Here is a 17,626-nt window from a genome sequence, read left to right on the forward strand (position 1 = left end):
GGGGAGGGAACGGCAGCACCCAGCTCCCGTGGGGCGAGGCGCCCAGTGAGATGCTGGGGACCGGCCCGACCCTGTGCCAGCATCACACCTCGTTAATAACTGCAAGCTCCTGAGAGCGCTGCCGTTCAGCTCATCTCTCCGCACAGTCAACAGTACGTCTCTGCCTTACGGCGTGATGTTCCCAACCAAAGGGCTTTGCTTAAAAAAAATCCCAAAGAATGGATTTCTTTTTATTAATTTTTTTTTTTTTTTGAGAAAACTAGAAAGAGACCCTAAATCCTCAGAAGTTGCAGCTCTTCCCCACCTCTCTGGATTTCTCTCTCCCAGCTCCTTCCCCCAGCAGACCTGGACAACCCAGCTGCCGCAAGAGCCTTGGCTTGTTTCCACCACCCAAAGCCAGCATCACGCACAGAAGCCAACCTCCCGGGGCTTGTGCTCGCACTGCCATGCAGAGCCTCTCCCCAGTTTCAATGACCGCACACATCCCATGGACAACCCGCTCTCAGCATCCCCGCTCCCTCCCCAGAGCCCCCCGGGGACGGGGAGCAGGCGGCTCCCGACACCTCCCATCAGTTCACGCCAGACCCCTCGGCAGCCGGATCGGTGCCTGCTCAGCGCTTCGCCTGCTTGTCCTTTCGCTACCGCCTTCTCCCTGCCCTGCGCCCTGCTCCTGCCTGCTCCTCTAACGGATGCTGCTCCAGCTACGCCTGCAGACGAGGCAGGGCTGACGACCTAAAACGGAGTAACTATTCCAAGAGAACGGGGGAGGAAAGCTTAATAAAAAAAAAAAAAAAAAGAACACAAACTTTTTTTTTTTCTTCTCCTCCAAACAGGGCAGAGCATTTTTGCCTTTTGCATCTCTGGGCGTCTTTCTGCCCCCTCGTTCCCTCTGACCTGAACCTCCTCATTACCGAGGTGAGCTGCTCTGAGTCTCGTTAACCTGTGCCCCTCGTTACACCGCATCTCGTCCCCCAGCGCAGCCTGAGAAAAAGGCAGTTCCACCCAGAGCGGCACGGCCAGCGTCCCTCCAGGCAAGTCCCCCTTTCACTTCTGCTCTGCCTCGTCGGCCACTGCGGTCACCTCGATGGCAGCGGTGGCGTGCTCATCCCCGGTGGCCTCAGTGGCACCAGACGGGACAGTCACGACTGTGCTCCCACCGGGAGCCATTTGTGTCACGTTCTGGATGGTCGTGCCGAGTCCAGGCAGCGTCAGCAGCTGGAAGGGGCTCACCACCTTCACGACCGTGCTGCCGTCCTGGACCGCAGCCGTGCTCAGCACTGTCAGGTTGGAAGCGTCCGGGTGGATCTCCACCGTACCGGGGAAGGTGGAGCCGGCGGAAGCCAGTACCGTGTACCCTCCCAGCAGCGGGGAGGCCGGGGAGCTGGCGGGGGGAGGCTGGGATGTGTTTTTTCCCAGCACCGAGGGCGGGAGGGCTGAGACCACTTTGCCGAGAGGGAGGTTGGCAAGCTGGGAGACAGGCACGCCGGGGGTGACTGCAAGCTGCGCCGGCTGGGACAGGACTTGGGAGGTGATGGCAGCTGGTCCGGAGGTGGCCCTGGTCAGCCTGGGACGCTTTAAAGGCGTGGGGACGGAGACGGGCGTGAGGGTCATCAGGACGTTGTTGAGGTGCTGCGATTTGTGCTTCAGCTCCTTCGCTCGCTTGCGGTGTTCGTCACACTGCTGCTCCAGAGCTGGAGAGAGAAGAGGGTTGACTCAGCCCGGACCCCAGACAAGCTTCCCAAGGACCACAGCAATGCCTGGAGCGGCAGCAGCCAGTCCCACCACAGCTGGTTTAGCACACACCAGCTTTAATCCAAACCCCACTTTCTCACACAGAAAGAAAACGCGCTGGCTGTGATAGGAAGTGTCAGAGCACCAGTGTGTCCCAGGGCCATACCTGCCAAATCCCGTGTGTACTGCTCCCTCGAGCGATCCATCTGACACTTGTGGCTGGCCAGGACCTTCTTGACCAGATCCAGCATACCAAAGTTCTGAACTACGTTGTTGAGTAAAACAGCATCTTAAAAACAAGACACAGATCTTTGAGGAAGCAAAAATTCCCTACGCAAAGTATTTATAGCTTGCTAAAGAGCCATATGACAGCAAACTCGTTCAGCTGAGACGGCCAAAATCTTGAGGGGGGAAACGTAAGAGGATGGGAAGAGAAGACGACAGAAGTCATGAGAAAGTGCAAGAGGTCACTACCGTATAAACAGTCCTCTGCTGCTTATCAGGGGTGATAAGAAATCTTCTGGCACAGTAGCTGGTTGCTGCATCATTTGATGGCCTAAATTCCACCTCAGTTCCTGAGCCAAGCATTTGTCCAGACCCAGAGCCAGCAGATAGGAAGCCCCAGGAACAGTGAATTGGAGAACTGAGGCCACCTGATGCGTCCCTGAGCACAGCCCCAGGAGCCTGCTTGGGGAGCAGCCAGAAATGAGATTTACTTATGAGGAACTATGTCCCTATAGTGCCATCCAGATATCCCTAAGGAGAAAAAAATAATAATCCACAAGCCCCTCTGCTGAGCTGCCTCCAAGCGCCCGTGCCCAGGTTCTTACCACTGAGCTGCAGCGGGGGATCCTGCGCTCGCTGCTGCAAACCCTTCATGGTCTCCACCAGCTCCTGGTGGAACTCATGGATTACTTCTTCCAGGAGACCTGTGTCCTTCAGGCCTCGCCAGAAAGCAAAGGTGTCATCTGGAGAAAGAGAAAACAGGGGAGAACCTCAAAATCCTTGAAGGGGGTTTTAACAGTGATCTGCTCTGGGTTCCCCTTCTGGCCTCTACAAGGGTGAAGTCCTGCGAGGCTGCAGGGACAGCGTGCTGGGGCAAAGCCCAGCCAGAGCGCGTACTCGAAGGAAGGGCAGCTGAAAAAGAACAAGCTTTCCCCTTCCTCTGTCACACATAAACAGGACACCAATGTTACAGAAAAGCTCATTGCTCAGAGCAACCAGAGGAGCAAGAATGATTTTATGACCCCTCCGATTTATTTCACACACACCCCCCCGCACCCAGAGCCACAGCAAGCATTTGCCCTACACTTCAACATCTTAGTGCTTAGAAACAATTTCATTCCAAGGTGATGCTGCAGTCAGGCTGCACACAGGCAGGATATACCACAGCGCTACGTGTCGGTAAGCAGTAAATGAATAACCCCAGTGGAGGCTGCTCCGGCCAGAAGGGAGCTCCTCATCCCTGCTGTTTCCCTCCTTCTCTACATCTCCATCCGCTGCTGAGGATGCGCCAAGCCCAACGGGATCCCAAGCTGTACCTCCGATGCTGGTGCTCCAATCGCTGGCATCCTCACACGTTTCTATGGTAATTGTAGCCGGGGATCCGTTCACTGCAACCAATAGCAAAAAAAGAAAAGAAAAAAAAAAAAACCAAGTCCTGATTTTTCTCTGTATTTTTCACAGGCTGTTTCTGAGGGAAGCACTCCCTTGCTGCATTTCTGCAACTTCTCCTTTTTATTGCACAGGGCCACTTTTATTTGAACGGAGAGAGACACCCAAGCGGGCGGTGAAGCCGCACACGGTTGCTGTGCCAGCAGTGCTTATTTTTCCACATTGGAGTGCAATACCCCAGGGATGACTTCTGCAACCCTTGCACAAGAACACATGCCCAAGAGCAGCATTTCCCTCCTGTTCTCCCCCTGCATACACACTAGTACAGCTTAGGGTAAAAGTCAAACAGCTTTAGAGTCTGATTTTTTTGGTAATTTTTTTTTTTTTTTCCCAGCTCAGTTTGCAGGACTGGGATGTCTGAAGGGTTTCTAACACCTCGAAGGGGAGAGCATCCCCCCTGCTGCACGGGGATGAAGTCGGGCTCCCTCTCTCCAGCTCTGCTGAATCGCAGTGGTTTTGTTACCATAGAGCCAGGGAACCGGCATCATTCAAGCCGTGCGCAGGAGCGGGATGAACAGGAATCTGGCCAGAGACCTGTGGTGCCGCGCGGAGCGTTCGTAATGCTCAGCCGCTGCCATTAAATCCAATTACTCTGCAGCCTTCAGGGCTCTGGCTGTTCCAGCCCAGCCCAGCAGCGAGGGAAGTATTTCCCCATTAGCGAGCCGATGCCCAGGTTGAACGGGAGGGCTGGGGACAGGATGCCTGCATTGGCATCCCCACCACAACACCGGGCTGTGGTGCCGAAGGTGCCCTGCAGAGCCAGACAAGGGGCTCTCCCTGACCTTGCTCTGCTCCCACAGACAGCAAAATGAGTTAAAAAAAAAATTATATATATATATATAAGTATTTAGAAATTAGAAAGCTCTCCAATAAAACAGTTGCCCGTAATTATAGGTCAAATAAAGTTTAGGACTACAGCTGCCTAGCTGTAACATCATATAAACCCAGTTTTAGGAACTACATATATGAGTGCAGATAAAAAAAATAAAAATCTGTTGCATCCCCTAGTTCTCTAATCTTTCATCAGACAAACCCCATAATAATTCAGCTGGGGAGCCTTAAATGAAAACCCCTAAATTATTCTGGAAGAAGTCATGTTAGAGCTGGGAGGAGGAGGAGGGACTCCTCCCCTGGCACCCTGCGCAGCAGGAGAAGCCGGGCTGATCCCTTCCTCCCGGGACGAGCCCTGCGGACACAGCACCCAACTGGCAGCAAGGACAGAAGGGGACTTCATTGAGCAATGACTACTGTTTTCTTACTGATTAATTAGTCTTCTGCTTCAGCTACACAGTTTGGAGTAAGGCAGGAGGCCAGAAAGGCGGCTTTTTGGGTCATGCATGTTACAGAGCAACTAAGTGAGTTATTGCATCTCTGCCGAGATGCTCTAACAACGACTCTGCCTGGCTCTGCTACGGGGCATCCTGCAACAGAGCAGGGAGAGAAAGCAGAGGATAAAACAACCCACAGAGCCAAAAAGAGAGGCAACTGTAAAGGGTGTTGGTTACGCAGCATTTGTTGTGGTTCAAAGCCCCTGTTTAGGGTGTAAGGAACGGCTGGACGTACCATCCGCAGAAGCAGGAGTTAGAGGGATGTACTCCGTCGATGTCTGGCTGGTCAAGGACACCCTGGCTCCGGTCAGGTCGATTTTGGTGCTCCGGCAGGTGTTGGAACAGACCTTCGTGTGCTGGTAGAAATCCAGCTCTCCTGAGTCCATGATCTTCCTGCAAGACAGGGAGCAAGCACAGGGACAAGCAGGTCAGCCAGAGCAGAGAGCTCCGAGACACAGCTCCTGGCAGCCTTCACCCCCTAACTTCTTGAAGTCCCAGATGAAAAGCAAAAGCGAGGAGAGCAGGCAGAGGCAACAGTCTGAGTTTCCCTTGACAAGTCCCCCTGTGTCCTGATCTTAGAAGCAGCATTAATTAAGAGTTAATTAAAACAGCATCCACAGTCTGCTCCACACTGGCCACATGCAAAAGTCCAGCAACCACACAATACTCCAGTGATGGTAAAGCCTTTCAGGAGGCTGGGACAGGGAGGGAAAAGCCCACGGTGCTGTAGCTGTGGCAAAGGACTGGAGCAGATTCAGTTTCTGACCACCTCCCTGCCACATCCCGCTTCCTCCTGTGGGATGGAGGAGGTGAAGCAGGACTTCAGCCCTCTGAAAAAGTTCCTCTCCAAAACAACCCAGAGAGGATGAATTTCCTTAGTCCAAGAAAGAAAGTCCTTTCCTTCACCACCAGAGCACTCAACTTGGGCTGAGAGGTTCAAGAGACACATGAGCTTTTCCTAAGGATATGTCCCTGCAAAAATAAACATACCTTGAGAAGCATCAGGACAAACCACAATGCTCTCAGCACATCTTCTGCTGGCAAGAAACCTCCAGGAAAAACGTACCATTTAGAGCCCAAACAGTGCCGTTCCCCTAACAGCAGTGAAGCGGAGAGAACTTTTCCCTGTCATCCCAGGCCACGCTCCCATGCAGCAGTTTTACCCCTGCCCTGTGATGCTGAACAGGGTCCTCCTCCCTGGGGTCTCCTGACCTGCTCTGAGGACATCCCCCGCCTTCGTAGGAGCAACACACACCTACCCCGACCATGCCCACACGTCCATGGGGCTACCCACAGCAGAGGCAGAGCCACCTCGTCCTGCTGCTCTCCCACCTCCCAACAGCAGAGCAATGCTGGGCCTCTAGACAAGCTGGTTTCGAAGCTGGTCCCACCTCTCTGAGCAAATTCTTCTGCATGGGGGTCTGCAATTTTAACTAGGAACCCTTGCTGGGACTGACGAACTCCTGGTTCATTGAGGATGAAGGAGAAGGTCCTAGTCTGGTCCCACCAGCGCCTTCCCCCTGCGCACCCCTGCAGCTTCCAGCAGAAGGGTGAGCTGAAGTCTCAGCTCAGGGCGAGATGGCAGGAAGCCTCTTCCTTCCCTTTTTGACTCTACACCTCAAATAGAGATGGGCATAACCCTATTTGTAAAGTAAAATGAGGCGTCTCAGCTTGAGTAAAGGGAGCTGCAACATTGGCATCTGTCATCTTCCCAGTCTAAACACACTGTCTCCAAAGCATCCCCAGGCTTTGCTGCCCAACAACAACGCGAGCTCCCACGGGCTGCTGGGCTTGCCTTCACACATTCCTCGTGAAGTTGTTTTTTTTCCTTGAAAGACCTGCCTTGCCAAAGCATAAGCCTATTACGCAAAAATCTACGTGGAGCAAAAGCTGCTTAGAAGGAATATGGGAGACGCCTGCATTGAAGCAGAAGAATACAGGCAAAGGCAATGTCACCCTGTGAAAAGAGTACAAAACCACTGACAATTCCTGGGGAAAGAGGTGATGCTTTTTTATCCTGCCTACAGGCAGAGATAGATTTTAATTAAATCACAGTCTCAGGCTGGCATTCAGGAAGACCATAGAAGAATTAAATTGCTGTAGTTAAGACTAGAGAAGAGAAATGCTTGCATAAATAAGCTTTAAATAAGTCCTTGGGAAAAAAAAATAAAATAAAAATTATGCAAAGCAGACATGCTGCAATGGGAGCGTTAGCTGATGACCAGACTGACTTCCATTTGGTAGGTCACACCAAGAACTCATAGACAGCATGGCCTGACCACCAGTGGCCATTAAAATTTTCAATGACCTTATGCCAGCTGGGAACTCGGTGTGGTTCAAGTCCTAAAAAGACCAAGGAAGCACTTTTTGCTTCAAAGTATTCCCTAGGCACAAGGATAAAGCCACCTGACAGACCACATTTGGGTCCAGGCTGTTAAGACAAACGTTCAGTGGTGTATTCGCTCTCTCAGCAGCGGAACAACCGTGCCAAACTCTGTTCCACCCCGTCGTTATCCCCAAGAAAGGAGCAGTCTCTGCTGTTACTCCGCAGATACAAACGAAGAGACTAACCGGAGCATGATCCCGTTCATACGTATTGCCCGCTTCCAATCCTTCAGGGTCGACTTGCCCGCCAAGTGGACAAACTCTTTGGGACTGATTAGGTGATCGTCAAACTGCAAGAGGCAGAAGTGCAACATCAGTGTGACAAGCCATAAAATAATAAACGGGTGCCCCACGAGCATGATTCAGCAGCAGAGCCAGGCTGCCTGGGTGGCATTTCCCAGTGCCCAGCAGTGGAGGCGCATCACAGCCTCGACATGCTGTTTAAATAACAGCACCAAGACAGACGGCTGACACACACTTCTCCACTTTAGAGAACATTGGCCAGGTTAAAAAAAATTTAAAGCCAAACATTGCTTTCGTGGTTAACAGCTACTCAAAGCCAAGGGTTTGGGGGTGTGTACAGCACAGAGGAGTTTGCAGAATGCCCAGCCCAGGCAGGACAGCCGGGAACACCACCTGCAGCTTGTGCAAAGTACCATTAACAGCAGTGAGCTGCGGGCGCTCCCACTAACGAGCAGACTCACACGAGCCAGGCTGCCCGCGGTCACGTTTGGGTCCAGGGCCACACTATGCCATGCGTGAGCGAGGGAAGGAGAAGCCCATTCGGTCTTTGACCTCCTGTTACCGAGCCCCACCATCGATATCAGTGAAACCTCTGGCCTCTCTCACAGCACACACCCATTTTTACCGAAAACCAGCTATAGGAAGTTGGCATACACTACATCAGCCAGCTCTTCCCCCTTCTTTTATTGCCTTACACACCCAGCTGTGCCTGAACCCATGGGCTGAGCTAAAAGCAACCTGCAGAATCAGGCAGCCCTCTAAAAAGCTGCTTTACAGCCCATCTCACAAAGGATTTCCCAAGTCCAGGGCGCCTCTTTTCAATGCCCATGTTGACCTACATTGAGCTCACTCACCATTACTGCATGAGAAGCTGCTTCTCTGAACAAGTATGTGGGCTTCAGTGCAAAGAGAGGGCTGATTTTAGGCAGCAGCATTATCTGCAGCAGTACCTGTCTTCTGCCTCGGGGATGGAAAAGACCATCTCTCCTACAAAGGGTAAGGACCATCCTTTGGCAATTCCTCTTGCAACAGAGCCCAGAGGAGACGCTTCCTCAGTGGGGTATTATTTGCATACAAACGCCAGTGATGGCTTATGATAACGTCACTCACAGTATGTTCCTGAATTCATGCAAATTTTAACCATGAGTTATTCAGGACACAGTAGAAGCTTTTCAGTAGGTCCCCTACCAATAAACTTCTCAACAAATTCTCAACTTTCAAACTGAGCAGGCACTGGAAGAACCCAAATTTCTCAAATTCTCCAATAATGCAGTTAAATTGAGGCAGCATCTCTCCAGCCAGGACTGTTCAACTTGGTCAAGAAGACAAATATCAGGTACCACAGTACCAAGAAATTTCCTCCTCTCCCACCACAACATGGTTTTGATGCAAAGCAGCTTATCAAAGCTTATCAAAACCAAGACAAGACAAGTGAGCATGCAAAGTGGGCATGGGAAGGCATGAGTCCAGCATCAGGGCCTTTTATTCTCACCTGCACACACTTCACGTTGATCCCAGGGCACACAAACTTTCTCCAGATGAGGTTGGCTTTGCTGTCCCCGCAGGTGATGGGGTAGACAATCTCTGCCTCCAAATTGTCCTCATCTTCAGCCATCTTCACTTCTCACAGGGAACAGAGGAAGGGACAGATCAAAAAGAAACGTGAGTCACAGCCCCTGATGCACCACCCCGAGGCACACATACAGCGATAAAGCACTTCAGAAGCTCAGGAGTAAAAAAAAATAAATAAATAAAAACCAAAAAAATGTAGACGATGCACAGTGAGGTGTGTTGGGGTTTGTGGCCACCACTGGCTTGTACTTTGCTACCAAAGCATCCAACCACCCAAATTTCTCAGGCAAAACAGTGCAGGCAGATGTATATGGATCCAGCTGCAGCTGAGTGTGTGAAATCTGAGAAGTCAGTGGCCAGGGCTGAAAAAATTCAATTCTTGATAAAGATGAAAGCAACAATGTTGTTCAGGCAATTATACATTCACTTTTGGTTTTGGAGCAGAACTGTTTTTAAGGCAACTCCAGCCCAGCTGGTTGCAGTCTTTGCTCACTAGATTCATCTTCACTTGTAACCAAAGCCTGTGAGTTTGCTGCAAAACTGACGTCCCCATTGCAAGCTGCAAGGGCAGGAGCCAGCGATGGCCAGATGCAGGGTCTCATCCTGCACCAGGAGAGGGCAGCAGCAGCCCAGCCAGCAACCACCAGTTCCCTTCCAGTCACCCAGCCCCAGTAGCTCGCTGGGCTCCCCCAGATGCTGGGGACAGCATCCCCAGGGCCAGCTGGCAGCTCCACACAGCAGTGTCTGGACCTTCTCGGCCGGCACCAGCACAGGTTTGTGCCACAGGGGGTGGTGGAGCTGGCACAGCTCAACTGAGGGGCTACGGCACGGGCTGAACCTACCTAGAACCGCTTCCTTCAGATGCGTGGAGGCTGTAAAGGCAGCAGCAGCCGCAGCAGCTGCATTTTCGGTCTCCAGCGTGTCTTCATTTATGTCACCGCTGGTAAAAGAGTCAGAGAGGCAGAGTTAAGCCACATGGATGTGCCACCCCCACACCCAATGCCCCGTGGAGATATTGCTTCAAAAGTCACTCGGACTATGTTTTCCCACAAGAGCTAAGCGTCGGCTCTGGTTTTGAGAGGCTCAGCTCCATTTTTCCGCACGGAGATGAAGAGCCCCCCAGCAGGCAGGCAGGCCCGCTGCCAGCAGCCCAGCCAGCTCTGCCTCGCCTCCCATTTAATCCCACCCCCATGGAGCTGCCTCCGGCACAGCCCGTGCTGGGGAGCTGGCGTGGAGGGATGCTGTCAGCACGGCCCCTCACTCAGAAGTCGCTGCCAGCCTCTGGCAGCTTTGTCTGAGAAGATTTCCCTAGGAAAAACATGTGTGAAACATGCGGCTGCTGTCTGGGCGATGGACTGGCTGAATCCCCTGGTACAGAGGATGCTCCCAGGAACAGGACCTCAAGTAGCCGCAAACACTCTATAAAGGAGTTCAACAAACCCTAACAGCAGATCCATGCAGAGATAAAAATAACGTGAGCTATAGATCCTCATGATCCAATCTCTGAGCCTCTTACAACTCAGTATACCCATAATCTTAAGCAATAGCTGCTATCCAACTGCTTTCATCCTCCCCACCCTGGAGATCTCGGGCTTCTCCTGGTGCTTTGCCGACGGAGGCACACAACTGGTCCTGCACAGCATCCGCACCCTCACTGTTCGCCCGTTCCAGCTCTCACTGCGGCATACTGAGCCCCAAGCCGAGCTTTGGTGCATGCTCGGATGGGAAAGGCATTTAGGGTTGTGATCTGGGACGTGCTCCTCACCCAGGAGGGTCCCACGTGACGGAGGAAGCCTCTGCTGGTACCCTTACGGATCCAACCTGTGCATCACAGCCAGCTCTCGGCATGGACCATTCCTAATGGGTTTTAAGATGTGTGTTTGGTTTTGGTATTAACAATCATAGAATTGTAGAATCATAGAATGGTGATAGGGACCTTGAAGACCATTGTGTTCCAACCGCCCTGCCCTGGGCAGGGACACCTCCCACCAGCCCAGGTTGCTCCAAGCCCCGTCCAACCTGGCCTTGAACACCTCCAGGGATGGGGCAGCCACAGCTTCTCGGGGCAACCTGCGCCAGGGGCTCACCACCCTCAGACTGACAAATTTCTTCCTAATATCTAATCTAAATCTCCCCTCTTCAGTTTGAAGCCATTCCCCCTCGACCTATCACTCCATGCCCCTGTGAAAAGTCCTTCCCCAGCTCTCCTGGAGCCCCTTTAGGTACTAGAAAGACGCAATAAGGTCTCCCCAGAGCCTTCTCTTCTCCAGGCTGAACAACCCCAACTCTCTCTGCCTGTCTTCATAGGAGAGGAGCTCCAGCCCTCTTATCTCTGTCGCCTCCTCTGGACCCACTCCAACAGGTCCATGTGGCTCCTATGTTGGGGGCTCCAGAGTTGGATGCAGTAGTCCAGGTGGGGTCTCACCAGAGTAGAGGGGCAGCAGGGGGGAAAAACAGTTAACTTTGCACATACTTCAGCATATAAACTTCCTAAGGAAGACTGTAAGGAGAAAATAAACTTGAATTCTACCCCGGTTTGGTACTACAGGTGAATTAAAAGAATGATTCTAGTGACTCACTGGCAGCCACATTTCCCACCCAAGGTGCCACAGGGACAAGCAAATTCAAGAGCAACTGGTTTTTCCATCCTGGCCTCCTAACACACAGCTCCAGGGTGGAACTGCAGCTTCAAAGCATCCCTCCCCTTGCCAGCCGCAGGGCAAGTACCTGGTGGGGAGCAGCACTGAGATAAGGGAACCAGTGTGGGCGGCAGCTCAGCCTCACCGGGTGAGTAACTCAGGAGATGCGGCTTCCGAGAAGCGAGAGCTGAAGGCAGCCCCAGTTGTGGGAGAAAGGCACAACGGAACGTCACACTGCCTCTGCAGCTCACAGTGACCAACAAGCCAGACCCTTGGGAGGGAAAGGTGATGGGTAACGCAAACGGACTCAGGAAGGTAAACTCAAGAGCTAACGCATTTGCACACAGGTATTACAGAAGTGGCAGTTCAACGCAAGAAAAATGGAAGAATTGTAACCTGGTTTTCCTTCATCAGTTTGCTGTTTGGTTCTTGCATTTCTCCAGATGCATTTGGAGAAAAGCCAGCAATGCCACTTCAGCAGGGCACGAGGGCTGCAAGAGGCAGCAGCCATGTCCCAACACGCAAAGCCCAGCGCTCCACAGCCCTGACTCTGATCTGACTCCGCCTGCCACCAGACCCAAACCCACCGACTGACCTGTCAAAAAGAAATACCCCATCAGAAAGTCAGCACCTGAAACACAGCTTCCTCCAGGACTCCGTCGCATTTGCACTGCTCCAAAAAATGGCTGAAAGGCATTACTGGATTGGGAGAAATAACCCAGCCCACATCTCAAACCCCATCTTCCCGAGCAAAACAAACAAACCAACTTCAACAGCTTGTATAAAAAATCCAAGCAACAAGTCTGTGTCTGCCATGAAGATGTAACTGGAGGGGAAGAGAAAACCACAAGAAAAGGTTGAGTTTCTCCACACAGCTCCCCTCATCCCATTCCAGAGGATCAGAGTGAGGCAGATGCAGGAGAAAACTCAAACACCTTCCAAGCCCCAGCAGTGCATCCTACCAAGCCGGTCCTGCCTTCACCGGTTGCCATGACGAAACCGGGGGAGGATGGCTCTCATCTTCCTCCCTGGGAGGATCCGTAAACCAGATGGGAGAAAGAGAAGAAAGTGCATGCTGACAGAGCAGCGGGCTTGCGTCTCCTTTCTCCTCCTCTCCTGTCTTGCCTGGAAACTTCAGAGAGAAAAAAAGTCTCCACCAGAAACCTGTGCTGGGGATGCTGATCAGAAATAGAAGCACCTCATCAGAGCATCAAGTACAGATCCCTCCCCATCACAGATGAAAGAGAAAAGCTTCTTGCTGATTATTACTATTTTCCCATTTCCCTCTGCCTCTTCCAGTCAATCTTAAAAACACAGGAACTAATTAACTCTTAACCATTGGTTGTATAATTATTTTTTTTTAAATAGCAAAACCATACCCAAAGGAGCACTAGAAAAACAGGCATCAACTCCCAAGCCGAGTCTGGCTGTGACCCCAGCCTCGTGGTTTTTAAGAGTCACATAAGACGAGTTCAAAGCCGGTTTCCCGCGCAGCAGTGACTGAGCCAAAGCTGAGGAATCCCAGCCCGTGCTCGCAGCCGCTTTCCTTACGCCAGCTGGGGCTGCAAAGGGAAAACAGAGGGAAAGGGAGCCAGCGCCACCACGGCGTCTCCCCAGGAGGAGCGGAGCCCGGCAGAGGCAACCGTCCAAGGCTACAGAGAGACCGTGGGCAGCTCGTGCCCCACCGCTCTGCTCAGCGAGGGGAGTCCCAGCAGCCGGCACAGCAGGAGTCAGGCGGGTTTTGCTCCACGAGCCCGAGAGCCACATCCTTCCCATCGACCTGCCGCTGTCCCAGAGAACATGGGAGCAAGGAGCCTGTCCACCGGCCCTTCTCCAGAGAGCTGCATGGAAAACCCTCCGGGAATCTCTTAATGCCTGCTGAGGTATGCTCTGCTCGTAGCTGCGACTAAATAAAAATCATCCTCTCTCCACTGTGTAGAGCTGTCCTGCTCCTGACCAACCAGGGGACACTTGGAGGGATGAGAAAAGGTTTCCAAAGAAAAATAGGAGGGGAAATAAGAGCAAAAGGAAACCAAACCAATTGCGCCAGCCTCTGCCATGATCCGTGTTCCTGGACAACATTGCGCTGTCGCATATGGGCCTGCAAAGGCTCAGAGCCACATTAAAACCAGAACCATTCTGCATCCAAGAAGAGCCACATCCCAAGTTTCACATCTGGCTGCTTCCCCACCGAGGGAGCTAAGGAAGTCACTGTAGGCCAGAAAACAAGAGGAACGGAACCTTTCTTCCCCACCATCACCCGCTCTTTTGGGAATGGAAAAGGCTCTCGGAAGCATTTGCAGACCCGGGATACAGAAGAGGAGCAGGGCAGCTCCTGCCCATGGCATCCCCGTTGCCTGCCCCAGCGCTGCCAGCTCTCACCCCTGCCTGTTCCCTACCAGAATTTCATGCTACGGAGTTTTATAGGAGTTACAGCAGAACAAGGGGAATGGCATCCGCGCTGTAATGTAAAAGCTATGCCCTGCTGCCCTGCCCTGAGCCACAGGGAACCGACATAGAAAGAACAAGACATATTTGAGGAAAGGAGATTAATGTCTCCTTTTTGTGGAGAGCAATAAACAGCCGCTCGCTACCCACTTATTTCAAGTTTAGGGACTTCTGGATCAGACAAACCTGCCTGGATCCAGCTCCAGGTGTGAACTTGGACTTTCTGCCCACCAAAAGAGCAAAGCACTAAAAAGTCTCTGGGCACCGTCCCATGAAAGACTGTAGGGGAATAAAGCGAAGAGCCCATCGCTACATGGGCCTTCAAGGTACCAGCCAGGTCCTTTGGCCACGGAAACAAAGACTCAACCAACATGCAGCTGAACAGATCAGACTGAACAAACAGAAGCTCTGGATCTGAAATGTCAACAAGAAAGGCAGAAATTGGGCAAAGCAACAAGACTATTAAAAAACCCCCACAGACATAGTCACTCTTTTTTTGCCTCTCCATCCAACGCTGCGTGGTTTCAAGGCCACCTCTCTCACTCCTAATGCCAGCAGCAGCAGTTCCTGCAGAGCTCTGCCAAAAAACACGGGCCCAAACCCCACCGTGGGAAGGGGAGCGCTGCTGCACTGCGCTCACCACGCTGCAGAGACTCATCTCATGGGGGTACACAGCTTAGTGAAGCAATCATGAAACAAATAGCAGAAAAACAGTGACTTAGCTACTGGTGTCTTGGTCCAACTGGACTTTTGTCCATTGCAATATCCACTCAGAAAAGATGTTTTGGTTTGGTTGTTAGGGTTTTTGTTCATTTTGTGGTTTGTTTGTTTTTGGTTTTTTTTTTTTTTTTTTTTTTAAAGACATTTTCCCCCATTCATCCAAAACAAACTGTTGCATTGCCTTTGATTCTGGGTAACACCAGCTTAAAACTACCAGTCGAAACTCAGCTTTAACAGAAGAAGTGGAGCCTGCTCTGCTCTGTAAGCTCAGAGCTGCAGAGCCCAACCCTGCATATGGTCCCAGGGGTGTCAGCGAGGACCTAATGAGGAACTGGAGATTTCCCAGGCACCGCTGAGGTCCCCACTGTGAGAACTGATGCAGGATTAAGTGGTACGTGACTAAATACACCCAGCCCAGCTGACTGTGACCACGGGTGGGAGGTTCTCCAGCACGTCACCTCGGTGTATGCCAACCCTGCCTCTTACCCATGCTGAGACAGGTTGGTGGTGACCAGCACTGTCTTCACCTCCTCCATGCCACCTCCATCCACCGCGCCGTCAGGCGTCGTCACCACCACCACCTCTTCCATGTGAACGCTGACGTCCGGAGTCGCCATGGCGAGGCAGGAGCGGGCAGCAATGGGCAGCCAGGTGGGAGAGCCCTCGGTCACCGGCTGCCTGCGGAGAAACGAGGGGAAGTACCACGTCAAAAGGTCTCCCTGCTAAAATTGGTCGTGGAAAGAGCATTGGTGCAGTGGGAACAAGGGGAGAGGGGGCAGCAGGGACTCCGAGTTCCTAAGGAGAAGGGGATGAGCAAACCCCCAACGGCTCCATCCCAAGAGGAGGGATGAGGGGAGGCTGGTAACCCAACACACGCTCCGCAGGCTGGGGGAGGGTGATGGGCACGGGAAGAGGCAAGAGGTGGGGAACGACTCGGGGATGGGTGGCGAGGGGCAGTGTGGGAGAGGGTGAGAAGCAAAAAAACGGTCCTGGCATTCACCAAAAGCTCTATGAAGATACTCGTTTTGAAGGTGCGTTTCCAAAACTATTTTGAACTACCTCAGCAGGATTTCACACTGCTGGAGGAGCTCATCACTGTCTCCTCCACAGCAGAAACGGCGACTCTCCCCTCCTCCAAAGTCACACACACAAAAATATCAAATTAAAAAAGCATTTCAAGCCTGCAGAAACAAAGTGACATCTGAAAACTATTTCAAAGTGTGCGCTTCTAATAAATCAGCCATAGATTTAAGACAGCACTTAAAACCGACTCCAGCGCCCACCCCTACAAAGCCACTATTCCATATGCAAGAAGAAACCTGGGAAAAACCCCAGCGCTAGTTAACTGCAGGCACCAGGAGCCGCACATCTTGACACTCTCACGGTTGCACCACATCCCCGGCTGCTCCAGCCTCCGTACCCAGGGCACAGCGTAACTCACCGGGGAAAGCCCCGGTCCCCCCGGGGACACCATCGCCCACCTCTCCTTGCCAGCTCACGCCTGCTTTCCCCGGGATTTTAGTAACTGTAGAATTAAAAGCAGTTTTAAGCCATTTAAGCAATAGGAGAGGAGAGGTCAGAAAGAGAAATAAATAACCTTTACCAACACATGGGTACACATGCATCAACATCCTCCAAACACCCTTGTCATCCTTAGTGTTACATGGACACTGCGATCAAACTAATGTACGCTATTTAGAGCCAGAAAAACGTTTGCAAATCAGCTTCTGATGAGATCTTCAGCCCTGTCCCATGAGGGAACCAGGTCCGCATTTCCCCCTACCACCAAGCAGCCCTCACTTGCCCGCTAACGCCGAGGTGCTGAGAAGCAGGTGACCACAAAGCATCTCCTATATTACCTACAGCACCGGCGCAGTCTACGCAGAGACGTAAGGGTAGGGTTGTGGGAGCGTTGCCCTTGCCAAGCTCTGGCCATTCAAGCTCGGACTCCTCTGGAACCCTCGGAGCACGGTGGAGAAGCCGCTTGGCCACCCTGGGCCACCCCCGGAGCTGTGCGCTGACCCAACGTGTCTGAGCTAACTCTGCAGTGCCATGCACGCTCTGCAGAGACACCTGCCTGACCCACGCGCACCCCACGAGATGATCCACGGAGCCCATGGGGTTCACCCCAGCCAAGCAGCTGAAGGTGGACGGATCCCTGTGACACAGCCCAGCAGGAAGTCACCAACAGACTCCGGTTAGTTTTTGCAGCAGGACGGAACAAAGTGAGGCTGGCGGGACCGAGGGCAAGGTGAGAGAAACAGGAGGGGTTTGCTACAAACCCGCATTTCAGCGCTTGTGGAACCAGGCAGGGTTGCAGCGCGCTGGCCGCACGCCGTTCCCTGTCCCCCTCGCTCCTCCACCGGGACAGCAGCTCCCTGCGGCACCCGCTGTCTTTTACCGGGATAAAAACGCACTGGGTGCTGCACGTCGGCAACTGACGATGCAACACATAATGCAGATGGCTCGGCTGTGTTCAGTTTAACCGCTGCGATATTATTGTTTTTTGCCGCTCTCTCCCTACACCTGCCTTCCGTTTTGGGGTAAAACTCCTCTTGTAGCATTAGTGATACCCACGGTGGCCCCTGCCCCGGTACCCAGTTTTGGGATGCTCTGGACATCCTGCCCAGCTTGACGGAGGGCTGGCTGTGCGAGAAGGCTTCAACTCCGCGAGCGGGCGTTGCTCGGATACCTTCGGGCAAGAACCAGCGTGGGATGGGGAAAAAACTGGGCTGAAAACACAAGAAATCAGCAGCAGCGGGGTGCAGCGAGGCGGCTGGAGGGGGAACAGGGGCTAGCAGGGAGCCCCCCCGGCTCTACCCGGTCTTGGGGCACAGGTCCCTCGGGTGGCACTGAGCAAACTTCAGCGGCTGCAGGAAAGAATTG

General features: G+C 52.6%; 1 protein-coding gene across 1 annotated transcript; it reads right to left on the bottom strand.

Annotated features, from left to right (window-relative positions):
* Nucleotides 1–1,044: 1,044 nt before the first annotated feature.
* Nucleotides 1,045–17,519, bottom strand: GMEB2 (glucocorticoid modulatory element binding protein 2). Its single transcript, XM_009893413.1, has 10 exons — nt 17,433–17,519; nt 15,227–15,418; nt 9,776–9,873; nt 8,854–8,981; nt 7,305–7,408; nt 4,969–5,126; nt 3,273–3,344; nt 2,562–2,699; nt 1,898–2,020; nt 1,045–1,691 (listed from the first exon to the last, which is right to left on the bottom strand). The coding sequence occupies exons 2-10, from the start codon at nt 15,355–15,357 to the stop codon at nt 1,045–1,047; spliced, it is 1,599 nt and encodes a 532-aa protein (XP_009891715.1). The 5' UTR covers nt 15,358–15,418; nt 17,433–17,519.
* Between the last annotated feature and the right edge of the window lie 107 nt (nt 17,520–17,626).

Source organism: Charadrius vociferus, unplaced genomic scaffold (genome assembly GCF_000708025.1).
Source record: "Charadrius vociferus isolate BGI_N301 unplaced genomic scaffold, ASM70802v2 scaffold259, whole genome shotgun sequence".
Lineage (NCBI taxonomy): Eukaryota > Metazoa > Chordata > Aves > Charadriiformes > Charadriidae > Charadrius > Charadrius vociferus.

Coding starts and splice junctions, on each gene's coding strand:
- GMEB2 (XM_009893413.1), bottom strand. CDS start 15,357: ATGGCGACTCCGGACGTCAGCGTTCACATGGAAGAGGTGGTGGTGGTG. Junction 8,982..9,775: donor TCTGAAGGAAGCGGTTCTAG/GTAGGTTCAGCC, acceptor CCCTGTGAGAAG/TGAAGATGGCTGAAGATGAG. Junction 2,700..3,272: donor TTGGAGCACCAGCATCGGAG/GTACAGCTTGGG, acceptor CTCTTTCTCCAG/ATGACACCTTTGCTTTCTGG.